Below are 27,265 nucleotides of genomic sequence, written 5' to 3' on the forward strand. Positions count from 1 at the left end.
TTAAACGCATGAAACCCTGGCTTAGATTGTATGGCATCACAAAGCAAAACAAACAGAACAACACACTAACTCTACACTTCAATCTTTCCCAGTACAAGCTAACAACAAAAATATAATTTGGAAAAAATAAGGTTTTTATGTCTCTCAAACCAACAGCCTTAAATAAAGAAAGCAACATTTGAAAAACAACAAAGTTTGTAGTTGAGTGAGAAAGCAGAATGTATATTTTCAGTCTTCTCATAGGGTATTCCAGTGCCTAGTGACAAAAAAAAAAAAACTATAGCAACAAACAAAAAAAGATAAAGTTATCTTAATATATTCGCTTTTGCTTTTGTTCTTTTAAAAGTATTTGGCAAGCATCTTGGATACAATAGAGTTTGACTCAGATACAAAATTATTTCAAAATGATAAATAATTTTTTTTTAATCTTTACAGGACCTTGAGGAGAAAGGAATTTAACAGGTGAGATCCTTCTCTTTAACAGAAATTCAGTGACACTTGTGAGAAGAATGTCTTCTATCAATGACACTGAGTTCCACCCTCCTTTCTTTCTTCTGCTAGGAATACCAGGACTGGAAAATGTTCACATCTGGATTGCTTTCCCATTCTGTATTGTGTACCTGGTTGCTCTTATGGGGAACATCCTCATTATCTATGTGATCAAAACAGAACATAGTCTCCATCAGCCCATGTTCTACTTCCTAGCAATGTTGTCTATGATTGATCTGGGTCTGTCCACCTCTACCATCCCCAAAATGCTGGGGATCTTCTGGTTCAACCTCCGAGAGATCAGTTTTGGGGGGTGTCTTGTTCAGATGTTCTTTATCCATGTGTTTACAGGCATGGAAACAGTGCTGCTGGTGGCCATGGCTTATGATCGCTTTGTTGCTATATGCAAACCTCTCCAATACACCATGATCCTCACCAATAAAACCATCGGAATCCTAGCATCTATTGTTGTTGGAAGAAATTTAATTCTTGTGACTCCATTTGTATTTCTCGTTTTGAGGCTGCCATTCTGTGGGAATCACATCATTCCTCACACATACTGTGAGCATATGGGTATTGCCCGGTTGGCCTGTGCTTCCATTAAGATCAACATAATCTATGGGCTCATGGTGATTTCTAACATCGTTGTGGATGTGATTCTAATTGCTGCTTCCTATGTACTTATCCTTCAAGCTGTTTTCCGTCTTCCATCACGAGAGGCTCGACTGAAAGCTCTCAACACCTGTGGTTCTCATGTCTGTGTCATGTTGTGTTTCTACACACCAGCATTTTTTTCTTTCATGACACACCGCTTCGGTAAAAACATCCCTCGCTACATCCACATTCTCTTGGCAAATCTTTATGTGGTTGTCCCACCTGCTTTAAATCCCGTCATCTATGGAGTCAGGACCAAGCAGATCCGAGAGCGAGTTGTGAGGATATTTGTACAAAATGAGTAGTCCTGTGTCATAACTGAGAGATAGAATCACATGTTATGCAGATTATAATGGTTTTGGTTCTATTAAGATTTTCTGGCAAATTACAATAACCTGGTCCTTCACTTTAACCTGTAAGTGGTATAGAATTCACAGATAAAACAAACCTGTCAACGACACTGAGTTCCACCCTCCTTTCTTTCTTCTGCTAGGAATACCAGGACTGGAAAATGTTCACATCTGGATTGCTTTCTCATTCTGTATTGTGTACCTGGTTGCCTTTATGGGGAACATCCTCATTATCTATGTGATCAAAACAGAACATAGTCTCCATCAGCCCAGGTTCTATTTCCTAGCAATGTTGTCTATGATTGATCTGGGTCTGTCCACCTCTTCCATCCCCAAAATGCTGGGGATCTTCTGGTTCAACCTTCGAAAGATCAGTTTTGGGGCATGTCTTGTTCAAATGTTCACTTCCACCCATGCTGTGCACCCACTTTCGTAGAATGGGACCAAAAGAAAGGACTAATGGAAAAGAAAGGAAGAAGTGTTTGGGGAACAGAATGGGTCATGGAAAAGTGTGAGAAATCTCCATATCTGTTTTCTTCAAGAGAATTCCGGAACTTACAGGACACTGATCTAAAAATAATCTAAATTTATAAAGTTTAAGCCAAGCCATGAATTAATGGCAATGCATGAAGTAGATCATATCCTTTATTATTTATAGTAATCCTCAAATGTTCTCTTTAAACCATCGACTCATTTTTGTCTGAATTTCCCCAACCCCCACTCTCTCTCCATCTTTCCTTTAATAAAATTTTATGAGTATATGTCATTTTAAAGATAGAAAAATATTATTTTATAAATTAAAAAAATATAGCCCAAAGAAGAGCAGGTGCATATAAAATGAAATTAATATGTATCATTTTTATGTGACAAGAGGACAATCACTAAGAGAAGGTTTTTGAATACAAACCCAGCTGTTGTGACATGGATTTACTGGACGATAAGAATAACAAATGCAGTTCTACAAGGGCTTTACAGTATATATGTACATATAATATCATCATCATCATCATCATCCTGTTGATCGTCAATTTTCTCGAGCGGTCTCAGTAATATCTCCATTCGTCCTAGCCCTGAGATTTTAGAAGCCTCTCTTTACTCATTCTTCCCAATGGTGCCGCATTGAAGGCTCTTTCAGGGTCAGGGGAATGAGACCCATCATTGTTACTGGTTTTGGCATATGAATATGCCACAAAGAGTTTGCCAGGCTCTCCCATGCAGGCAGAAAACTCTCGGTAGATTGCCAGGTTCTCCAAGAGGGTGAACTATGAGATGTCATGATGTCACATGGTCACAAAGCAGCTGTGCGCTTCCAGGAGCTTGGTTTTACAGTCTCTGGATCTTGGCCATTGATGGGATTACTCGGGGCGCCAGGGGCAGTTTCTGTGTGTGTTTCTGGGTTTGACCACCTAGTTACTGGAAAATGGGGGATCTGGCTGGAAGAGGCCCAGTCCTGATCCGAGCAGGCTTGAGATTTTTGTCCTGGGTCCTGCACACCTGGGTTTCTCTGCTGGTTCCTTCATGCGTGAGGCTCGTTTGAACATATGGAGAGGGGCCTTGAGCATGGCTGTGGCTGGATTTCAGAGGTCTTCAGCTGCCTGGGCTCTGCTCGGGGTGGGGAGGGAAACTCAACTCACCCCCTCCGAGGGGCCCCAGTGAAGATAGCCAAGCGAGGGGTCAAGAGACTCTTCACATATAATATGAAAAGAAAAAAAAAAGCCCAATTGAAGAAACAATGACAACAGTAAACTATGGTGATTCAGAGTTAATTATATTCTTTTAGATTAAATATGACAATAAAATAGTATTTTTCATAATTTCCCTTACCTGTTCAGGTAGGTACTCTTTCTCTTTGGAAGCCTTTTATGTATTACAGTAAACTTTTCAGAATTTTTAAATTAGTCCAGGTAATTGGTTATCAGGTTTGACTTATATATTTAACTATTCATAATGCTCTGTCAGCACCATGAAAGCAAACACTACTCAGTCTCACTTAAAGAAGTAAGCTTCCATGAGGCTTTGTCCAAATAGTTATTCCCAAAGATTCTCCCATATTGATCTAGTTAAGAAATTTATTAATGTATAACTGATAGTGTTTAGACAAAGCTTTGATATTATTCTGATCTAAACAAAAGTCTAGTCCAAATAAAACTTCAGGGCCAGGAAAATGGCTAACTGCATGCTTGCATACTGAATTCCTGACTTCAATCTCTGGTACCACATGTTTGAGCACCATAAGGAATGACCCTGAGCACCAAGTTAGAAGTAGCCTCTGAGCTCTCCCAAATAAATATAATAAAATTACAGGCACCTGTAAATCCTTCCACTTTTCTGGAGTGGATTCTATCACTGCACCACATTCCTGGCCCTCTATTACTCATTTTACATATTTATTTATTTACTTACTTACTTATTTCTGTCACTGTCACTGTCATCCTGTTGCTCATCAATTTGTTCGAGTGGGCACCAGTAATGTCTCCATTGTGAGATTTGTTGTTGTTACTGTTTTTGGCACATCAAATACGCCCCACATAGCTTGCCAGGCTCTGCTGTGTATTATTTTCTTAACCAGAAAATTTTTTCTAAGCCATTTTTATGGAAGCATGTTACACTCTATCATCCTTAAATATCTCCCTCTAAACAACATTTGATCTAAAGGGCCTGAGAACTAGTAACGATGATAAGGTCCCAGGTCTGCAGGCAACCAACCACAGTTAAATGCCTGGTACTGCACATGTTCCCCATATATACTTATGTATTTAGATATGCACTTATATGTATATTTCTCTAATAGCAGAATTATCTCTGAAGTTACCATCAAAATCTTGGTACGCCTTCTCCTATATTCATTATTCTAAGTAATTAGGCAGTTGTGTCAGTTTCTCTTGAAGCTCAGTGTCTTGATTAATTTTAGCTCAAAATAAACTATATCCCAAGTGACATGTGTTACAGAAAAAGAATCCATCTGATAATGGATCAAACATGATGACCTCTCAGTGTCTGTGCTGCAAGCCATAATGCCCTAAAGTAGAGGGAGAGTATGGGGAATATTGTCTGCCATGGAGGCAGGGGAAGGGTGGGAAAGGGGAGGTATACCCGGGATATCGGTGATGGGGAATGTGCACTGGTGGAAGGATGAGTGTTTGATCATTGTGTGATTGTAACCCAAACATGAAAGCTTGCAACTATCTCACAGTGATTCAATAAAATTTTTTAAAAAAGAATCCATCTGAATGTTACCACATAGATGACTTCATTCCTGAGAGAGTCCTTGAGTATTCCTCTTATGAAAGATTCACATATAAAACTCTAGGTATTTATGAAGCTAGTTCATTGTACACTTTAAATAAGGGACTCTAGGTCTCTTCCAATGTCTAGGTTAGTCTCTGTGCCATTATATAACATCATTCATCCTGTTCCCCCTGCTAGGCTCAGATTACAATGTCGTAGTATTGGTCTTGTGCTTTCTACACACCTCCTGTGTATGTCAACTTGGTCTTGCTCCTGTGTCGCTCTGTCGGATGTATACATTCCTTTTCTGAAGTCTGTAGCAAGAACTCTATAACCTGCATTCCCTTTCGAGGACTTGTTGGTCTAGAATCTGTCCTGGGCCTCTAAAGCATTCACACAATCCCTGTCTCCTCAGTTTTCTTGGTTTCCAGCATTGCGGGTGACTTACATGAAGTTGGGATGTAGCAGCCTTGAGCCTACCACCGTTCTCTCTTTATCCACCTCTGTTACCTGGAGAGTGCAGCATAGGGAAGTATGGACTGACAAAAGTCTTCTCTGAGCACCAGCATGGCAAAGAAATTGTATCTCACCAGTCCCATGAGGCAATCACCATACCTCACTTGAATCCCACTTGTTCTGATCAATGTGAGAAATTATTCGGACACCTGATTTCTCATGAACATGAGAATGTATAGCTGACATTTGCAACATCATTGCTGAACCTGTGGTTATTGTGCTAAGTGAAATTGGGCATGAGGAAAGACTTAGTTCTGTAATTATATTTATATGCAGAATTTAAAAATAAATAAAATAAATATTGGGCCCCAGGAAACAGCTCATAGAGCTAGTTACACTTGCTTTTGCATGCTGGAAGTTGTTCCCTGCACCATACTACTTGGAGTGATCCCTGTGGATAGTCAGGAGTAAGCCCTTGAGCACTGCCAGGTATGGCCCAAACCATGCCTTCAAATACTGTTTCATATATTTAAAAATTAGGGGCTGGAGCGATAGCACAGTGGGTAGGGCATTTGTCTTGCTCATGGCAGACCTGGGTTCGATTCCCAGCACCCCATATGGTCCCCTGAGCACTGCCAGGAGTAATTTCTGAGTGCAGAGCCAGGAGTAACACCTGTGCATTGCTGGGTGTGACCCAAAAAGAAAAAAAATAAAAATATTTGAATATTGCTTAGAGAATACATTTTTAAAGTCTTCATCATACAAAAAAAATCCTTTTATACTTATGATTGGGGATTGATGTCAACTTACAATATTTTTATAAAATATGCAAATATTAATTCATGTTGGTCCCTTAAAGATACACTGTAAATCAATTTTGACTTTTTTTAAAAGTGAAGCAAAATAGTATTTTAAAAGCTATTTAGGGGGATGTAAGAGGATAGAAAAGGGTACTTGTGTATTCAAAAACAAACACAGGCTTCTTCGGAGTAGAAAAAGCCTAGGAGGGCTTTATATATATAATTCCTTCTAATTTCCTTGACCTAAAGTTCTGTGCATACTTAAAAGTTAATCTGAGCATTGCTTTAGACTCTTCATGGTCCTTTCATATTCTTATAATGACCTCAGAGTCTCTTTTTTTTTTAAGTTTTTATTTTATTGAATCACCGTGAAAAAAATACAAAGCTTTCAGGTTTAAGTCTCAGTCATATAATGATTGAACCCCCATCCCTTCACCAGTGACATGTTCTACCACCAAGAACGCCAAACTACCCTCCTCCCACCCATCCCCCACCTAAGTAGCTAATGATCTTCACTTTATTCTCTCTATACTTTGAATACATTTAATATTTCAATAGAGAACTCACTATTATTGTTTGGAATTTTCCCCCAACAATCAGGCCTGCTGAAAAGACATCATTTAATAATTTCTTTTCATTGCTGAGAATGAAGACTCTATGAGCTTGCGCGGCTTCAATAGCGGCCGCATGGTTTTGGATTTCTGACATTTTAGCTCAGTTCACAGTCTAGATGCATTTCTGTAAGTAGCCGCTCTTGGTGCCAAAATGGGTTACAAGACCTCTCGGATCATAGTCTTTAGGAGCAGAGGGTCCATTTTGCGCGCTGCAGCTCCGGATCTTATCTGGGCCGAGGGCGTGCCAGTAACGCTCCCTTCCCATGATGTCTATGAGCCACAACACTGCAAAATCCATACCTCTGGGTTGGGAGTCTTAGAAAGTGGCTCTCACCACGTGGGTGTTACCGCCGCCGCCATTTTCTGAGCAGAAAAACAAGGTGGAGAGGAAAAATCCCTCCCCGGGAGGCATGGAGTTGTAGCACAGCTCACAGTCTAGATGCATTACTGTAAGAAGTCTCTCTGGGTGTCAAAATGGGTTAGAAGACCTCTCGGATCATAGTCTTTAGGAGTAGAGGGTCCCAGAGTCTCTTGCAGTATTTCCTTTTCTTTGCATGTACTCTCCTTCTCTTACTGGAGGGATAGCACAGCAGGTAGTGCATTTGACTTGCACACGGCTGACCCAGATGTGATTCCTCTGTCCCTCTGGGAGAGCCCGGCAAGCTACCAAGAGTATCCTGACAGCATGGCAGAGCCTTGTACCCATGGCGTATTCAATATGCCAAAAACACTAACAAGTCTCACAAAGGAGACATTACTGGTGACTGCTCCAACAAATTGATGAACAATGGGAGGAAGGTGCTACAGTGCTGCTTCTCTGGAAAATACCTGGATTTCTGCACCTGGGTGGGGCCCTCCATTTCTGCATCTATAAAGAGCTCAGGATTTGCATCTCAAAGGAATGTGACTTTCATGCCTTTGGGCTACTTCAGGGCTAAGCAACTTCTTTTTAAAATTCTTTATAATTGAATCACCCTGAGATACACAGTTACAAAGCTGTTCTTGATCAGGTTTCAGTCATGCAATATACCAACACCTGTCCCTCCACCAGCGTACATTCCCCACCACCATTGTACCCAGTTCCCCCCATCCCACCCCAATGCTGCGCCTATCTCTAGGGCATGCACTTTCCTTCTTTCTTTCTCTTTTTCCTTCTACTCTCAATGCTCTGTACCAGGGTCCCCCCTAAGTAAGTCTGTAACATTTGCCCCTAGAAATTTCATCTCTTTAAATCTTTAAAGAGGTACAAAGGTGAAGGTCTGACTTCTGTAATTTCTTCATGCTGACAAAAAGACCCAGACTCTGTATGGCTCAATTTTTAAAAAATAAAATAAAATAAAGAAAGGCTCCCTGATGAGGAAATAATTATAATGGGGAATTATAGAAGCAAAAAAAAAATGTGTAAAATATCCTGCAAAACAATTCAGGCAGCTACTTATTCTAATCATTTAAATAATATTTAGCCTAATACTGTTACTGTCACTGTCATCCTGTTGCTCATCGATTTGTTTGAGCGGGCACCAGTAATGTCTCTAATTGTGAGACTTCTTACTGTTTTTGGCATATAGAATACGCCACGGGTAGCTTGGCAGGCTCTGCCTTGCGGGCATGATACCCTCAGTAGCTTGCTGGGCTCTCTGAGAGGAGTGGAGGAATCGAACACCAGTCGATGCATGAAAGGCAAATGCCTTACGGCTGTGCTATTAATAACTCCAGCCAGACTAATAGTGTATATAATATTTTTTGGTTTTGTTTCAGAAATGAAGTTGATAGGATAATTACAGAGAGAAAGATAAAGAGATTCATGTAAGGATACAGAAATAAATAGAAATATAAATTATATATGGCTCAAATGACAAGAAAACTTTTTTAGCAGTGCTGAAAAACAAATCAGACTCCTCGCATAGGAAACACAAGTGCTCTACTGTTGAACAGGACCTGCAGCCAGACAGAAAAACTTTATTGATTTAGCTTACATCTATTAAGAGTGAGTTCGTGTGTAATCTCACTCATTTCAGGAGTTCATTACATGTAAATTGAATATTTTAAATGCTGCCTGTCTGTCATATGAGCGTTACTGACACCTAGTGGTAAATATGATACATTTCTTGAACAGATTCCGTGAACAATCTAGTGCCGAGTCTCTTATACTCTTGATTTTATGTGGAGTGAATGTGCGAGTACATTAAAATTTTTGCAACAGTCAAAGAAAACAACAGCGCAAAATTAACTCAAGTAAACTGCAAAGTGAACATGAGGTGCTTCTGGCAGCACACACGCATGATACATTTCTTGGGTGACAAGAGATTGCAAATGAAACCTTAATATAGTGAATTAAAAATAATTGAATATTTTTCTTCATTTAAAAAAAGTGGGTCAACTGAAGGAAAGAGAAAAGAAGAGAGAGAGAGGGGTATAAAGAGAGTGGGAAAAGAAGGGAGGGAGAGGAAGAGAGAGAGAGGGAGAGAAGGAAAGTGCTGGCCATAGAGCCATAGAGGCAGGCTGGGAGAGGGTGTGGCAGGAGGGAAACTGAGGTCACTGGTGGTGGGAAATGGACACTGGTGGAGGGAGGGGTGTCGGATCATTGTATGACTGAAGCCCAATCATAAACAGCTTTGCAACTTTTTTCTTTACAGTTTATATCTAAGAATATGTATCTTCGTGTAAATGTATGTATTATTAGAAATACCATGCTTTCAGAGATATCATCTAAATGTTATTCTTAAAATATATATAGCTCAGAGTTTAGAAACTTGCATTAGAGTTCTCGTTTAGCCACATACTAAATGTATGAAGTATTTCTGACCTGGCCTTGAGAAAAATGCTAAAAATTTCCCTAAGGCATTTAAAAAATTTCCCTTGGATTCTCTCCCTTCTTTCAAAACCCATCTTGAAACAGTAGTTGTTCATCTTCTATCAGAGTTATATTTGAAAAGTTGGTGAATATAAAAATGCTTCTGGCCTACTACAATCTTAGGACCTGTTCCAAGAACATTGAGAAAGACACAAACTGAAAATTACCTATAATCATAGGTAGGTGTCTCTGACCAGAAAATACAGGGTTTTATCCTCAGGGATATGGAAGTATTTTTCCCTATACTTGATGTCTAAAAATTCAGCCCACTGTGAGTGACTTTTCCCAAAGGGCCAGAACTCTTGTATAACTCTGTAGCCCTGACTATCGAGACCTTGTTACATGCAGATTGCAGTCCACATCATCCAGTTCTTTTCAAATAATTTCTCTGATGCGGTGCAGAGGTAGGTGAGTCAGCTTAATTATACTGGAAAAGGGTTCACTAAAATGATTGATGGTATGGTATCCTCTGTCTGTAGAAATGACGCTAAGGTATGTAACATGGGATTGATATAAGTATTGTTGAGTAAAACTTAGATTCTTAAGTACTTGCCAGTCACCAACACACAAGCACACAGCCCAAAGTTCACAGTGATGAATAAAGTGATCTCACTTAACTTAGGAAGGTATAACAAACAGAAACATGGGCAGATGTGTTATATCTAAGCATAAGAGAATATGCTAATGATAACTCTCATTAACTGACATAAATAAAATATTCCCTCCCTAACATCCTTCTATATTATCAATTAAATAGCAAACCTCTCAATCATCCAATTAGGTTAGGCTACAGCACACCTATTAGAGAGAAATCTAGGAACCTCAGTCAAGAGATTCAATTTTCCTCTGAAGGATAAAGACTAATTCCTTGGAAATGCTCACACAGATTACCCAAGAAATTGAATGTCTGAAATGGAGAAGAGGTTTAAAAAGGGACAAGATAAAAGAGCCTCAAAGAGTTCTAGAAACACACACACACACACACACACACACACACACACACATGCTTGTTTTTCTATTTTTGATGGGTATTGGTTGAATATTTATTTCCCAATATTGGGGCTTTCTTTGTATTTTTTTTAAATTTTTTTATTGAGTCACCATGTGGAAAGTTACAAAGTTTTCAGGTTTAAATCTCAGTTATACAATGCTCGAATACCCATCCCTTCACCAGTGCATATATTCCACCACCAAGAATCCCAGTATAGCTCCACCCCGAACCCCCACACCCCTAACCCCCCACGCCCCTACCCCCCCACCCTTTGCCCCCCCCCGCCTGAACACACATGCTTGTTATACATAAAAATCTATGAAGCACACAAAAGTAGGAATGACCTCATCAATAATGGTCACAGTAATTTAAGAACTTGAATAGGTCATAATAAAGAAATTTATCAACCAAAATTTATTACTATGTCAATAGATAACCTTATATGAAGCAGAGAAAATCAGATATAACATTACTAGAATATAAACTGCATAAAACAGGGACTTAGACTTAATTTCTGCTGCATGCCTGCTTTTTGGGTGCAGCAAGGAATTCATAGAAGTATTATTATGCTGAAAAGATAGTAGTAGTAGCAGACTCTATAAATGTTCGTCAGTCTAATAAAAAATATTAATCACTTGCAACTTCTGTAAGATAATGAGTAGGAGCAATTGAAATAGTAGTGAGGATTGTTCCTGAATATAAGTGAAAGATATAAGTCATTGAGGATAAATAAAGAACATAAACTAAGTTGTAATATTTTAGGGCCTTAATAAATAAGCTTAGTATTTTCATCTCCCGACCCACATGATTCTAAGAAGAAAAAGTAGAGGAATTTTCAAACAATTTATAAAATCTGATCCTTCCCTACCTTGTACTGCACAAAACACCTGATTCCCTTCTCTGAGGGTGTATGTCACTGATTCCCCAAAACATTATTAATAATCACATTATTAATAACATTATATTTACTAGTCATATGTTTTTCCGGAAGGAAATGTTTGTGGGACATTGGTGAAGATGGATGAATTATAGAAAAAGTTAAAATATTATAGTACTATTAACTCAGTGATTGTAAAGAAGAATAAAAATAGATTTGCTATTCTTTTTCTAAAACAACATGCCCTGTTATTCTTTTTATAAGAAAGACAAGTAAAAATAATTTTCTTATGCTGGATTAGATTAGATGCTGGAAGATTAGATGCTGGAAGAAGAAATTGAAGCTATTAAAAATGTGAATTGTGCCTGAATGTTATGTGATATGCAATGAAATGTTATTTCAATTGAAAAATTAGAAAGGTGATTTTAATAAAGTGTCATATTAATGAAAAGTAATGATATTGACTATGATCAGGAAACCTTAAGAATAGTTTTCTTCCTCAAATAGGATCATACACCTGTATAAAGTAAAGTTCATAGGACATTTTAATTAAACATTAAACACCTTTTAATACATGTGAATTCAATGTTACATCACAATATATTTTTTAAAAATCCTGGGACTTCTGTTAAAGCCATATCACAGATAGTTTTTTCTTAAAACTTAGAACACCATATTAGAACTCATTGCATTTAACAAAGAATCAAGACAAAATAGCATGTAGCACAACACTAGATGTAATACTGACTAGATATCATAAGTTTAATCACAGCAGAAATTCCACCTATGTCTCAGAACCAGCCACCTTATAATAGCAAATTTTCTAATGTTAAACTAGTCTTATGTGTAGACAGATAAGAATCCCACATGTTCTATGTGTTCATAGATAACACCATTGTAGCAGGATCAGTTACAATACAAATTCAACTGCAAGACACATCAGACAGATTCCACTGTTACTGTGAACAAATCAGGCACCAACTTAAACATAGAATCAACTATCAGTATTTCAGAGAAACTAGCTACAGCTGCAGTGAAAACTCTAGCATTCCTAAATTGTAGTGAGTATCTGATTTTGCCATTCCTCTAGTATTTTTAAAGGATTTAACTTCTACTCTCCACATTACATGAAGGAATACAAAGATCATATCAAAAACTGCAAAGTACTCTGAGAAATATCTAAATTCATTCAGTATCAATCTTTCAAGAAAGAGAACATAATATTGGGTAGTTGAGAATAAGAAAAATATCTTCTAGTTATAGGAGTACAATCATTTTGCAGGGTATGTAACAATTTATCAAAGTGTCTAAAGTTATTGATTTCATTTTTATGCTAGAAAAGAATTCAAATGCTACTTATCAATCCTGCAATTTTATTGGATTTCCTTCCAGATCAAATTTTCTTAACTCTTTTTTTTTTTTTTTTTTGCTTTTTGGGTCACACCCGGCTCTGCACAGGGGTTGTTCCTGGCTCTGCACTCAGGAATTATCCCTGGCGGTGCTCAAGGGACCACATGGGATGCTGGGAATCGAACCCGGGTCAGCCCCGTGCAAGGTAAACGCCCTACCCGCTGTGCTATCGCTCCAGCCCCGAATTTTCTTAACTCTTCAACATTCCAAAAATACATCGTTTGTTGGGGCTGGAGCAATAGCACAGCAGGTGGGGTGTTTGCCTTTCACGCAGCAGACCTGGGTTCGATTCCGAGCATACCATATGGCCCTTTGAGCACCACCAGGAGTAATTCCTGAGTGCAATACCAGGAGTAACCCCTGTGCATCATCAGGTGTGACCCAAAAGCAAAAAAAAAAAAAGAAAAAACATCATTTGTTGAAATATAAAAAATGAGGAGTCATCACCTGTGAACTATAGAAAGGTGTCATTATTGTATCATAGTATTTAATCCAGTTCTCCCTCTCGGAGAACCTGGCAAGGTACTGAGAGCATCCTGCCATGACAGCAGAACCTGGCAAGTTATTTGTGGCATATTCGATATGCCAAATAGAGTAACAATGATGAGTCTCATTTCCCTTACCCTGAAAGAGCTTTCCAGTGGGGCACCACTGGAAAGAACAAGTAAAGAGAGGCTACTAAAATCTCAGGGCTAGGACGAATGGAGATGTTACTGGTGCCCACTCGAGCAAATCCATGATCAACGGGATGACAGTGATACAGTGATATGGTGGTATTTAATTCCAGTACCATAATATTTCATACACCAAATTCATTATATTTTACATTCACTAATAGATGAAATTTGCAATGGATATTTGTTAATTTAATGTCAAATGCAAGTTTTTCTGTGTAAACCAAAAGGGAACAAAGGCATGAGAAAGGTCGGATTGTTATATAAGAAAATTTTATGTGTATTTTGTATGTACTTTGAGCTAAGATTGTCTGTGTCTCACTTTCCCTCTTTAGATCTTCTCTGCTGCCTTAAGGAATTAAAGAATGGATTTTCTGTTTCTCTAGAAAATAGACAACATACTATGGATGATGTTAGGGTGACTCTCAGGAAGCAAGAAATGTGCCTATAACTACTTCGTATCACAATGCTTCATCACAACAGCACACAGTTCCACCCTTCTTCCTTCCTTCTGATGGGGATTCCAGGACTGGAAGAAGCACATATCTGGATCGGCTTTCCCTTTTTTGCAGTGTATCTAATAGCCATCTTGGGGAACATCACTATCCTACTTGTGATCAAGACTGAACGCAGCCTACACCAGCCCATGTTCTACTTCCTCGCCATGCTGGCCTTTACAGACCTTGGCCTGTCTATAGCCACCATCCCCAAGATGCTGGGGATTTTCTGGTTCAATCTCAGGGAGATTGTGTTTGGTGCTTGTATCACACAGATGTACATCATTCATATATGCACTGGTCTGGAGTCTGTGGTGCTGACTGTCATGGCCATAGATCGGTATGTTGCTATCTGTAACCCCCTGAGATACAGCATGATCCTCACAAATAAGGTGGTAGCCATCTTGGGCATACTTATCATAGTTAGGACCTTGGTGTTTGTGACTCCATTCATATTTCTCATCTTGAGATTGCCCTTCTGTGGTGTCCGCCTAATTCCCCACACCTACTGTGAACACATGGGTTTGGCAAAGTTGGCTTGTGCAAGTATCAGGATCAATGTCATCTATGGTTTGATTGCATTCTCAGTGGGGTACATTGACCTCTCCGTGATTGGGTTTTCCTATGTCCAAATCCTTCGAGCAGTCTTCCGTCTCCCATCCTGGGATGCCCGGTTCAAGGCACTTAGCACATGTGGCTCCCATGTCTGTGTCATGTTAGCTTTTTACCTACCAGCACTCTTCTCCTTCATGACACACCGGTTTGGTCACAATATCCCTCATTACATACACATTCTTCTGGCTAATTTGTATGTGGTAGTTCCACCTGCCCTTAATCCTGTAATTTATGGGGTAAGGACAAAACAGATAAGAGATCAGGTTGTAAGGTTGCTTAACCCTAAAACTTACTAACACTTTTCCCCATGAGGTCATCTATTATACTTCAGTGGTCTAATGAAATTAAAATAAAAGTAAACACTGAAAATAATTTTAAACACTATCCTTATTCCAGCATTATAAAATATTACTGTATCTTATCCCCATTTCCTCAGAGAGCCTAACAAGCTACCCGTGGCATACTCCGTATGCCTAAAACGGTAACAAGTCTCACAATGGAGATGTTACTGGTGCCTGCTTGAGCAAATCAATGAACAATGGGATAACAGCGCTACAATGGTGCTTCCTCATAACTTTGCATCCCATTGGAAAGTATAGCACAAAGATTGTTTTTCAAACTTCCTATTTTTTTCAAAACAATAGCAAAAAATACATTCAAACCTCACAGACAATAAAAAATTTCTTAAAGAACAAAAATGTTTGCAAAAGATTGTCCTACCCCTCAAATAACTTCCTTCTAGTAGACATTCTATTCTTGCACATGTCAGAAGTTAAACTCCATGTCTATAAACATAATGTGTTTTTATGCTTGGAGAGATAGTACAGTGTGTAAGGCACTTGATTTGCATGCAACTAACCTGGGTATGATCCCCAGTACCTCATATGGTTCCTTGAGTCTCCAGGAGTGATGCCTGAATGCACAGGTAGTCGTAAGCTCTAAGCACTGCCAGATTTGTATCAAAACCCCCAAATTAATAAGTATAGTAATAATAAATTAAGCATGATATGATACTTTATGAAACTCAATGACAGAATACAATGGCAAGAGAAATTTTAAAATCTATACAAATTCAGACAGTTGCAAGGACTAGAATATTTACCTGAGAATTCACTTAGCACCATTTGAGTTTCTGTATTCCTGCCAGTAAAATGCTTTAAAAGACCAGTAATTAGTCACTGTGAAGTATAAAAACCAATTTTTGTGGAAATGCTTGCAACTGGTCAAACATTAAAAGTTTCAGAATAAATAAAGTGTACTTTTAGAATGTAGTTACTTAGAAGAATTATGTCACTGAGTCTCTACTTTAGTGTACAGTCATTGTGAAATCTGAGTACTTCAGACTTTTTACTCTTGGCCTTGACCTTGGTCAGAGAGTCATTCAGCATTCCAAAAAGACTGTAAAGAGGTTAAAGTGTTTATTTGCATGTAGCTTCTTTAAGGACTAGAGATAGCACAGCTGGTAGGGTGTTTGCCTTGCACACAGCAGACCGGGTTCAATTCCTGCATCCCTTTTGGAGAGCCTGGCAAGCTACTGAGAGTATCCTGCCCATACATCAGAGCCTGACAAGCTACCCATGGTGTATTAGACATGCCAAATACAGTAAAAATTCTCACAATGGAGACATTACTGGTGCCCACTTGAGCAAATCGATGAACAATGGGACGGCAGTGCTACAGTGCAACTTCTTTAATCCTCAGCTCTGCATATGAGCAAAAAGCCAGGAAGTAACTCCGGATACAAAGACAGGAGTAATTTGTGAGAACTCCAACATATCCCCTAAGTGCTTTTTTTATTTTCGCTTTTTTTGGGTCACACCTGGCAATGCACAGGTGTGACCTGCACTCAGGAATTACTCCTGGCAGTGCTCAGGGGACCATTCAGGATGCTGGGAATAAAACCAGGGTCTGCAGGTTTTGGGAATGCCCTACCCACTGTGCAATTGCTCCAGCCTCCCCTAAATGCTTTTAATAAGTAAATTTACAGTATATTGACATGGAAGAATGCTTCTTCCCTTTAAAATATATAATTCCTAGTAAAATTAGAAGTTGAGGTTTGACCAATCCCCTTATAAAAGTGACTTTCAATTATATTTATTATGTATCAATTTGATACATTGAAACTCGAATTGATAAAGAATAAATGTTTATAAAGGTCTACATTTATTGTTTCCTTTCTAAAGCAAAATTATCTAGAGAAATGTTAATAATAGTTTCCAATGTTACCAACCAAAACACAGTATATATCCATGTGACATATCCATGTGATAACTAAAACTAGATGATTACATAATCAAAGTAACTATATATGTGACGTGTATATATATGTATATATGTTAAAAATATGCACATATATATATTCTTGTGGGCCTTAGGAAAATGGCAGTCTCTTTTTAAAGAAAGAGTATCATATATCTTCCCAAAGAAACTATTAAACTAGGAGCATAAATAAAGTCACATTGTTCCAATACTTCGACATTTTGTTTAAATTTGAAACACTGTGACTTACTATTAATGATAGGGTTTCACTCAGACAGCATTCTAGCATCACATCTTCCACCTCAGGGTCCCTTCCCAACCATCCACTGCCACCCCACCACTGCCCATGGGAAGATAAATTCTGTAAATCAGTTCTCTGGTTCAATTTTCTTTGATCATTTATTATTCCCATACTGTGTTTTCTTATAAAAGACAGAGAATGACATGATTTGAAATAGATTTCAAATTATTCTTAAAAGAGAGAAAAAAGATTACTCCCAACTTTAGCAGTGTGAGTAAAACAATAATCTTATGAGGCTATGTTGAAAAAAAAATATATATATAGTGGGAACCACAAAATATCCAAGAATACAAATCTATTTGAGTTTCTAAAATGGCCAAGTTGTGTGTGTGTGTGTGTGTGTGTGTGTGTGTCATTAAAAATAGCATTGGCAACAGGGAATCATCTTGACAGTGAGTGGAAGAGGTTGAAGCCCCAGTAATGCTTTGCTTCTGGGGGTGAGGTGGTAACTGGAGAAGAGTTTTCTCCACAGACATGTAGCGATCAAAAGGAAGGAGGGCTTTGAAGGGTAAATCAAGATGCTAGGAAAATTTTTAAAAATCCACAAAACATCTCTCTCATCAATCCTATTTTTTTATTTTTTATTTTTTGCTTTTTGGGTCACACCAGGCGATGCACAGGGGTTACTCCTGGTTATACACTCAGGAATTACTCCTGGCGGTGCTCAGGGGACCATATGGGATGCTGGGATTCGAACCCGGGTCGGCCGCGTGCAAGGCAAACGCCCTACCCGCTGTGCTATCGCTCCAGCCCCAATCTTATATTTTTAAATAAACTAATCTTCACACCAGAAATGATATTCTCCTTGATCAGGGAGATGTATTTGGAAACTCAGTTCAAATTATTCAAGCAAACAACCAATAAAATAAACATGAAGACAGTAAAAAGTACATAGACTTACATTACCTACAAAAATTAATCCAATTGGTATTAAATAACTGCATTTAAGAGCCAAAAGTAATAGAAAAATATACATTAGATTAGGTAATGATTTCTAAGTATATTACCAAAAGGACAAGCAGCTTAAAAATATAGATAAATTAGCCTTCATCAGTATTCATGTTTTGCCTCAAAAGACAGTACCAAGTGGAAAGATAACCCACACATTTAAGGAAGTACCTAAATATTTACCTGAGAAGGTTTTAGAATCTAGAATATATAAAGAATTATAACTCAACAATAAAACTTAATCAATTAAGTGGAAAAAGCATCACAGCATACTGCTTTCCTAGGAAGATATCCCATGACCACGGAATGTAAGTAAAATCAGTGGCATTTTTCCCCCATTGGATGGAAGCCCATCTCTCATACCTCAAGACATATACTCCTACCGTATATGGCCCTGAAAGGCCCCTAGTGACCTCTAGGCTACAGAACCACGTTGTTCAACTGTCGAACCTCTATGGCAGAGTGTTGCGGTCACCCTACTCCCCAAAATATCTTGGCAAGGGCCCTTAAAAATAGTGCAATGAATGATATTTTTCCAGGAATAAATCTGATTATTGCTCCTTATTGTGTATCTTTGGTGTATATTATGGTGTATCTTTGAGGTTGTCCAGAGGAATAACAATACTGTGATGAAAACATTCAACTTTCTTCAGTGTTTGCAAAGGTGTTGACAAATCTGTAGTAAAAAAATTTATTAGAGAAATAGGGTGGTAGCAGGGGTTACTCCTGAACACAAAGCCTGGAATAGCCCCCAAATACCAATGGGTGTGGCTCAGAACAGCCACCAACCCCCTTTTATTAATTTTTCTGTCTTACCAATAATTAACTTTTTTATGATTAGCACAGTGGTAACTAACATAATTATAACAAGGTGAACAAACTCCAGAGATATTCTGGTCAAAATAGTTAATGAATTATTATTCCCATTTTTTAAAATAACTGAGAAAACAATAAATTAATAATTATCATTCTAGTCACTTGTCATCCCATTGCTTATCTATTTGCTCAAGTAGACACCAGTAACATCTCCATTGTGAGACTCGCCGTTATTGTTTTTGGCATATTGAATACGCCACGGGTAGCTTGCCAGGCTCTGTCATGTGGGCGAGATACTCTCGGTAGATTGCCAGGCTCTCTGAGAGGGGTGGATGGATCGAACCCTGGTCGGCTGCGTGCAAGGCAAAAGCCCTACCCGCTGTGCTATCTCTCCAGCCCAATAATCATTCAGTTAATAGAAAACAGTCAAAATTGAAAAAAAAAACAATATAGTGAGAAACACAAAATCCCTATGTTTTCTACCTAAATCCATTTTTCCTCTTTTTATGTACTTAGCTACATTTTTATCCTTTAGTGTCTTTGTATTCAAATTTAAAGGATAGAAATGTTAGTCTCCATTAGTCATGTTTGTCATACAAAAATTTTAGTTTTTGATGAAACTTAGCCAATTCCTGTGGAAGGGAGCAATCTCTTTTCTGGACAACTGTTCAAGAACCTAAGTTTTTGTGTTTGATGGTCCCCATTTTTCTTAGCAGAATAATATGAGACATTATGAGCTAAGGTTTATTATCATAGCATAAACCTTGTTGTCATTATATATTCAACTTTTGTCTCCTAATTTAGATAACAAAAGCAATTCCTTGATATACTCTAATTTAAACATGTAAAATAGAGCTTTGCACATACGAGGTCAAATATTTGTTTAAGTAAAAAAAACTAAAATTAATTATATTCTTGCAACAATGCAGCGTTGCAAAGTTCATGATTCTCATATTTTAGACAAGAATAATTTGGTTCTGTGAGCTAATAAAATTTGTTCAAGGAGATCAGAAGCCTCCAATTGTCATTTTCTAAAACCCCATGATCTAAGAGTAAAAGAGATAATTCATTTATAAGAATCTCAGAATAGACCACTTTTTCTCATCTAAAGACATAAGCCCAGCAGCATGCTATCATTGAAATGTTTCATTCATGGCATGGTTTTCTTCATTTAACACATTTTTCAACTTCATTTGATGTTTCCATTGTTCTTGGAGCCTTATCAGGATCTCTAGGGAGCAATGGAGACTAGAGACTAGACTAGAGACTACAGAAGTAGGGCTTCATTCTATCTAGATTTCTGCTATAACATCTTCTTCATCAGCGATTGTTGTAGTTATGAAAACATAGGATATAGAAAAAGTTTTATTTGCTTTTCTCTGTGCAAAAATTCCTGTGCCTCTTATTTAAAGAATTTTTGGGTTTTCTATGAGTCAAGATACTTTACATGGAAGAACCTAGCAATTATTCAACTCCTCCAGTCTTTGAGTTCTTTATCGTCTTCTTAACTACCAGAGTTGGCAGCACTGGCTGTCATTGCTACTCAGCTATTGACAATTTTTCAGACCTGCAATCTCTTGATTTGATTTAATAGATGCATGTGTTTGGCTACTTTTCAATAACTTTCTTATTAATGCTTCACATAAGTTCTGTATTTCCAAGAAATTCTCTTTATGATACTTACCAATATAGTTTAAGGATGGAAATTGAGTTCAAATCCACCATTTCTGAAGCATTATTTGAGCATCTTATGTAATTAAGTTATGTTTTATATTATAGCATATATTTGAGAATGATGTACTTTAAAATACAATATTTCTACTTATAAACAAATTTCAGTGAGTTAATAGGAGTCATGTTCTACCACAACTTTATATTAAACTTAATATGTTCATTCATTTTATTCCGTATTGATTTTATTTAAATTTCCCAGTTTTATTGAAATGTTATTGATATTCACATTGTACCTATTTGAGATATGTAACATAATGGTTGGGTATGTGTGTTAGTGTGAAATTATTATTATTAAAAATTTAATTAACATTATTTCCCAAATATTTTTAGCAATTTGATTACTGACTTGAGCTAAATGTAGAAAAGATTCATTTTTTTAAATTTATACAATTAGGGAAGTCTATTTTTATATCCACCAGGCGTTTGGGATACCCAGAGGACAAGTGCAACTGGGAAATTTACAATATTGTATAAATTCTGACTCCTCACTATAAATTATCATTTCACAAACCCATATGTTATAGAATCCAAGCACATGACTATTTTTGGAAGATGAAAAAGCTTCTTAAAATTTGGTAAGTTAGTTCTCTGCTGAATATTTGAGACCTCGTAGAAAGAAAGAAAGAAATAAAAAGTAAGCTCAGAAGCACTCATATAAAGTCCTTGAAATATGGACATGAGATAAACTAAATTATTTTAATTGGTTTTTAAAATGAGAAAGAAGTAATGAAATCAAGCATCCCCACCTTTTACAAAATCTAGAGTGTATGCATCTGAGATTCTGTTAACTTTATACTCAATTATCAGTGAAAATACACTTTATTTTTCTTTCTTTTCTTTCTTTTTCTCTGCCTCTCTCATTCTCTCTCTCTCCCCCCCAACATATACACTTTAAAAATACAGTTGAATTCCCACCTATATTATTTTACTATATCTTGTGATGGATCATAAAGTATTGGCTTACAACTAATAAATTATAGTATTTATTACTACCTGTTATTTTATAATTTGCCCATAATTATTTAACCATGTATACACTGCATATATCAAACATATTACACACTGATGATTTCCAAATATTACTATTCATATCCTTTTTCTGATAATCAAGTATTCATACGTAATTGCCTGGTTGACATATCTACTGGATATTAATTCCCTTTGGTGAAAGATCTTGAAGTTGCTGAATAACAGTGAAGTTGTACTCTTGATATGATAAAAATGTCAAAATTTCTAAGTAGTTTTATATCTCACATGTCTATCAGAAACATGAGAATTTATTTATTTTGTATCTTCAATATATTATGTTTAACATTTTTCTCTTTATACATTCAAGAAGTACAAAATGAAATCACTTTGAGATATTTATTTTCATTTTTCAGATAACCAGTGATGAGGAGTACTATTTTATTCACTCTTGACTATTTCTATACCCTTTGTTAATGGTGTTTGTTCAGCTCTTTAAATAGTTTGTTTGTATATAATTTGTTTATTTTTAACTATTTATTTTAACTGTTTATTTTTATTCTATTTAATTGCATTTTCATGGCACATAATTATGATAAAATTTAATTATTTTATATGAGTCTTGTCTTTCTTGCTAACAAATGTAAAGTTAAGAAAAATAGCTGTTTATTAACATCATATATCTTAGCTTATGATAACTCCTATACATAGCAACACCAGTCACAAAGTCACTGTCACTGTCACTGTCATCCTATTGCTTATCGATTTGCTCAAGCAGGCTTCAGTAACGTCTCCATTGTGAGACTTGTTACTGTTTTGGGCATATCGAATATGCCACCGGTAGCTTGCCAGGCTCTGCCGTGTGGGCGAGATACTCTCGGCAGCTTGCCGGGCTCTCCGAGAGGGGTGGAGGAATCTAACCCAGGTTGGCCGTGTGCAAGGCAAACGCCCTACCCCCCGTGCTACCACTCAATAATAAATATTAAATAAATACTTGAAATATTCATCTCAGAAAGACCTCAAGGATCCATAACATGCAGTCTTTCCATTGAAATACCATTCCTTAGGTCAGAGAAATAATACAGTGGGTAAGGCACTTGCCTTACAAGTGCCTGGACTGGATTGGGTCCCCAATATCTCATAAGGTTTCCTGAGAAATTGAGAAATGCTATAAGTGATCCCTGAGCATGAAACCAGAAGTAAGCACTGAGCACAACCAGGTTTAGACCCCAAACCAAAAACAAATTAAAAAAATTGTATTCCCAGAACTGTTTTAATTAGTTTTCTTGTAATAAGAATATGCTGAAAATTTACTTTTTTAAATTATTTTATTATCTAAAATTTGTTATTAATGTTTAGTTATCAAATATTATTTCTTAGTTTCTGAGTCTAAATAATTACATTTCTATGGACAAAGGATACCATAGGCATCACACAAATATTTTCAATTTTGTTCACTGTACTCTTTCCAAATCTGCTTTATCTCCCAACACTCAATCGTAGTAATAATAATTAATTAATCACAATCACCACCATTTGAGAGTTTTGCTAATGCACTGTAGAAATTTGTTTCTGTAGATTTACTAAATGTCACTTAACCCAGAAGCAAATATCCAAATGGAAATGGGTTATAGAGAAGTGTCATTAAGACTGCAATTTCTGGGCTGGAGTGATAGCACAGCAGGTAGAGTGTTTACCTTGCACGCGGCCGGCCCTGATTCGATTCCCAGCATCCCATATGTTCCCCCGAGCACCACCAGGAGCAATTCCTGAGTGCATGAGCCAGGAATAGCCCCTGTGCATTGCCGGGTGTGATCCAAAAAGAAAAAGAAAAAAACACCTGCAATTTCTAAGTAACAGACGAAAATATTGCAGAGAAAACTTGATTCATACCAATACATACTATGAGTGTTTGGTAATATGAGGCTGCACTTACAGATGTCTCAAGAAGAAAAAATGTTACAGTTGAATCAATGCTTAAAGCTTTTTAGAAAGTTAATTTATACTATATGGATTTACTCCTGGTGGTGCTCTGGAGACCTATGTGATGATGAAGATGGAATGCGGGACAGACCCGAGCATGGCAAATGCCCTACCCACTGTATTACTGTTATGGCCTCTATAATTTGTTCGAGTGGGCACCAGTAACGTCTCTCATTGAGAGACTTATTGTTACTGTTTTAGGCAAATTCCAATATGCACGGGTAGCTTGCCAGGCTCTGCCGTTCGGGCTCCATACTCTTGGTAGCTTGCCGGGCTCTCCAAAAGGGGCAGAGGGATCTAACATGAGTCAGCCCAGCCGCGTGACAGGCGAAAGCCCAACCACTGTGCTATCGCTCCAGCCCGGCCTCTATCATGGTACTTTTAATTTGTTATTTAATGTTGCTTTAAGACTAGTCAACTTAAATAAAAATTAAAATGACTGGCATGATTTGGTGCTGTTTCGGGGGATGCGCCCAGCAGTGTCAGGACTTACTCCTGACTGTGCTGCTCAGAAATCACTCCAGAGGTGCTTGGGGACCACATGTGATGATGGGGGTTGAACTGGGGTAAGGATTGTCTGCCTATACTACCTCTCCAGCCCTACTGGCATGATTTTTACCATTCCTATCTTTATTATGGAAAAAGAGTTTTGAATAAAAAACATGGTAGCATTTTAACTCCTATGTAGAATCACCAATATTATGCAATACATATTTTGTAGGGCCACACCTGGTGGTGCTCAGGGAACCATGGGGTGCTGGGGATGGAATCCGATGCTCCTATGTGCTTATACTCCAGTCATCTCCCTGATTCAGTTTGTATTTTGCAAATTGTATATACATATTATTATTTTTTCCTTACCTAGAACAATAGCTGGAGCAATAGCACAGTGGGCAGGGCATTTGCCTTGCACGAGGCCAAAGTGGGTTCAATTCCTCCATCCCTCTCGGAGAGCCTGGCAAGCTATCCGTGGCATATTCGATATGCCAAAAACTCTAACAACAAGTCTCAAAATGGAGATGTTATTGGTGCCCGCTCGAGCAAATTGATAAACAACGGGACAACAGTGCTAGAGTGCTACAGAATTTATACAGAGCCACCATTTATACATAGTTCTGCCCTCTTGGTGTCAGTGACAATGCTAAGCATTGAACACATCGCCTGGCTGAGATTCATTCTATGAAGCATTAAGATTCTTCAAGTCAATCTAAAAGAATTCAACTTGACTGTCATTCCAAAATTCTAGGACTACTGAAAGAACATAATTGCCATATTTTTCCACTGATATATTCACTAGAGACAACATTAAAGCTCACCAATCATTTGTATGAGTTATTCTCAAGAATTCTATCTAAAAATATAGCTGAACTATCATTCTCCATGAATACTAAGTGAAGTGCTTCTTTAACACAAAGAAAGCTAATACAACATCTAAGTAAAGGCACATATAAGACTTACTGCTTTCTTCCTATGCTATCTGCTATATTAATCATTTAATTATATTTACCCATCTGTATGATTTTCTTTAGTTTTTTTCAGCTACTTTTAATAAAACTGCACCCAACACTTGTCTCCCTAAGGGTTGTTCTACCTCCCTCTAGGTTCTTTTGATATATCTTCTAACCATAGCACTCATTGCATTATTTCATTGTCAGATATATATTATTTCCCTATTTCAAATATATTTTAAAGAGAGAACCACTTATAAATGACATTTATTAAAGTTAAATTTGGGCCATTTTCTGTAGTTAGTTGAGGAATATTTGAGAGCACAGAAATATTAATTAACTGTTGTAACATTTATCCCACTATAGTTTTTAAGATATTGTAAATATTTTTAAATTGAAAAAATATTTTAGTTTCTCATAACAGTAGAAATCTGTACTTTTCTGGAGTCACATAAATGAAATTGATACTTTATAACACATAGATGTTTTTAAAAACTAAACTTCATTGCACTGCTATTTAAATACTATTTAGCCTGTTGAGAATCTCATTGATTTCATATAAATTTAATATCTACATATTTCAAACTGATGTAAATATCTACACTAATCAACCAAAATTTACAGATACTATATTCTATGTCACAATAAAGAGCACCAACATTTATTCATTTTCTTATGAAAGAATTCTGGAAATTGATATGTTATTTTACTCTCATCTTTGAAATCATATCAAAGATTGTTCTATGCAATTTATTTTGCAAACCATCACCTTTGTATCTTCAGACCATTTATTTAGACCAGGTAAGTATCGGTTCTCACTCTGTTTACTTTAAGCCCTAACTTGAACCTTCAATCCACTCCATTCTCTTCTAAGTGTGTTGTATACCATTCCTACCACTGTAACAACTCATCAAGATTGACATGTATTATAGAAATGTTTTAAATGTTATAAATCTGATGACTTGTCTATTCGAAATATATTTTACATTTTTTTCATCTTCGCTCCAAGGTCTTCTGCTGAGAATTGATCCCGCATCTCTCAAAGACCTGAAATGATGATGTGAATGATCAGAACAAAGTCTTGACAGTGTGGACAATTTTTTCCTGTAATTATGAAGATGTATTACCACAACACCACCCAATTCTATCCTCCCTCTTTTTTTCTGTTGGGGATTCCAGGCTTGGAAAAATTCCACATTTGGATTGGTTTCCCTTTTTGTGCTGTATATATTATTGCTCTCTTGGGGAATATAATAATCCTCTTTATAATTCGGACTGAACCTAGTCTCCATCAGCCCATGTATTACTTCCTGGCTATGTTGGCCTTCACTGACCTAAGTCTGTCCACTGCCACTATCCCCAAGATGCTTGGAATCTTCTGGTTTAATTTCAGGGAAATACCTTTTGGGGCTTGCCTTGCACAGATGTTTATGATTCACCTGTGTACCGGCCTTGAGTCTGGAGTACTGACAGCCATGGCCATTGACCGCTATGTTGCTATTTGCAATCCCCTGAGATACACTATGATCCTCACAAATAAGGTCATAGCCATTCTAGGTATACTAGTGGTAGTGAGATCATTAATCTTTGTCATCACTTTTGTGTTCCTTATCTTGCTGTTGTCATTCTGTAGTTCCCGAATCATTCCTCACACCTATTGTGAGCACATGGGCATTGCCCGTCTTTCCTGTACAAGTACCAGAGCCAATAACTTATTTGGAATGGTTGCCATTGCTGTGGGATTTCTTGACCTCATTGTAATTGGTTTTTCCTATGTGAAGATACTCCACACAGTTTTTCACTTGCCATCATGGAATGCCCGACTAAAGGCGCTGAACACCTGTGGATCCCATGTCTGTGTCATGCTCATTTTCTATATCCCAGCGTTTTTTTCTTTTCTGACCCACCGCTTTGGCCATAGCATTCCTGGATACATTCATATATTTCTGGCTAATATTTATATGGTTATTCCACCTGCACTCAACCCTGTTATCTATGGCGTCAGGACAAAGCAGATCAGGGAACAAGTACTAAGAATTCTTAACCCTAAAGCTGTCTGAGCCTCAGGTGTCTCAGGAAAAAATAGGTAGATATAGATATTTTCTTTACACATACTAAATATATATACTAAGAAATTATACATACTTTGTAAATTCTGTGTACATACATATGCTAAATATATATAATATTAAATATATACATCTCTAGCCAGAAAGAATTTTTAATCCAACAAAATCCCATTGATATCCCATATTCCCATATTTCTCTCTAGCTTATATACATGGACTATAAGTATATCTA

The 27,265-nt window shown here is 37.3% G+C and overlaps 3 protein-coding genes across 3 annotated transcripts; all 3 read left to right on the plus strand.

Moving 5' to 3' along the window:
• The first annotated feature begins 503 nt into the window (after nt 1-503).
• LOC101556674 (olfactory receptor 52E4) lies at nt 504-1,448 on the plus strand. The gene has a single exon (XM_004621187.2). It carries the CDS (start codon nt 510-512, stop codon nt 1,446-1,448), a length of 939 nt encoding a protein of 312 aa, XP_004621244.2. The 5' UTR covers nt 504-509.
• Nucleotides 1,449-13,863: 12,415 nt separating this feature from the next.
• Nucleotides 13,864-14,805, plus strand: LOC101556405 (olfactory receptor 52E5). The gene has a single exon (XM_004621186.2). The coding sequence runs from the start codon at nt 13,864-13,866 to the stop codon at nt 14,803-14,805; it is 942 nt and encodes a 313-aa protein (XP_004621243.2).
• An 11,277-nt stretch (nt 14,806-26,082) lies between these two features.
• LOC101556128 (olfactory receptor 52E5-like) lies at nt 26,083-27,024 on the plus strand. Its single transcript, XM_004621185.2, has one exon. It carries the CDS (start codon nt 26,083-26,085, stop codon nt 27,022-27,024), a length of 942 nt encoding a protein of 313 aa, XP_004621242.2.
• Nucleotides 27,025-27,265: the final 241 nt, after the last annotated feature.

Source organism: Sorex araneus, chromosome 6 (genome assembly GCF_027595985.1).
Source record: "Sorex araneus isolate mSorAra2 chromosome 6, mSorAra2.pri, whole genome shotgun sequence".
NCBI classification, from domain to species: domain Eukaryota; kingdom Metazoa; phylum Chordata; class Mammalia; order Eulipotyphla; family Soricidae; genus Sorex; species Sorex araneus.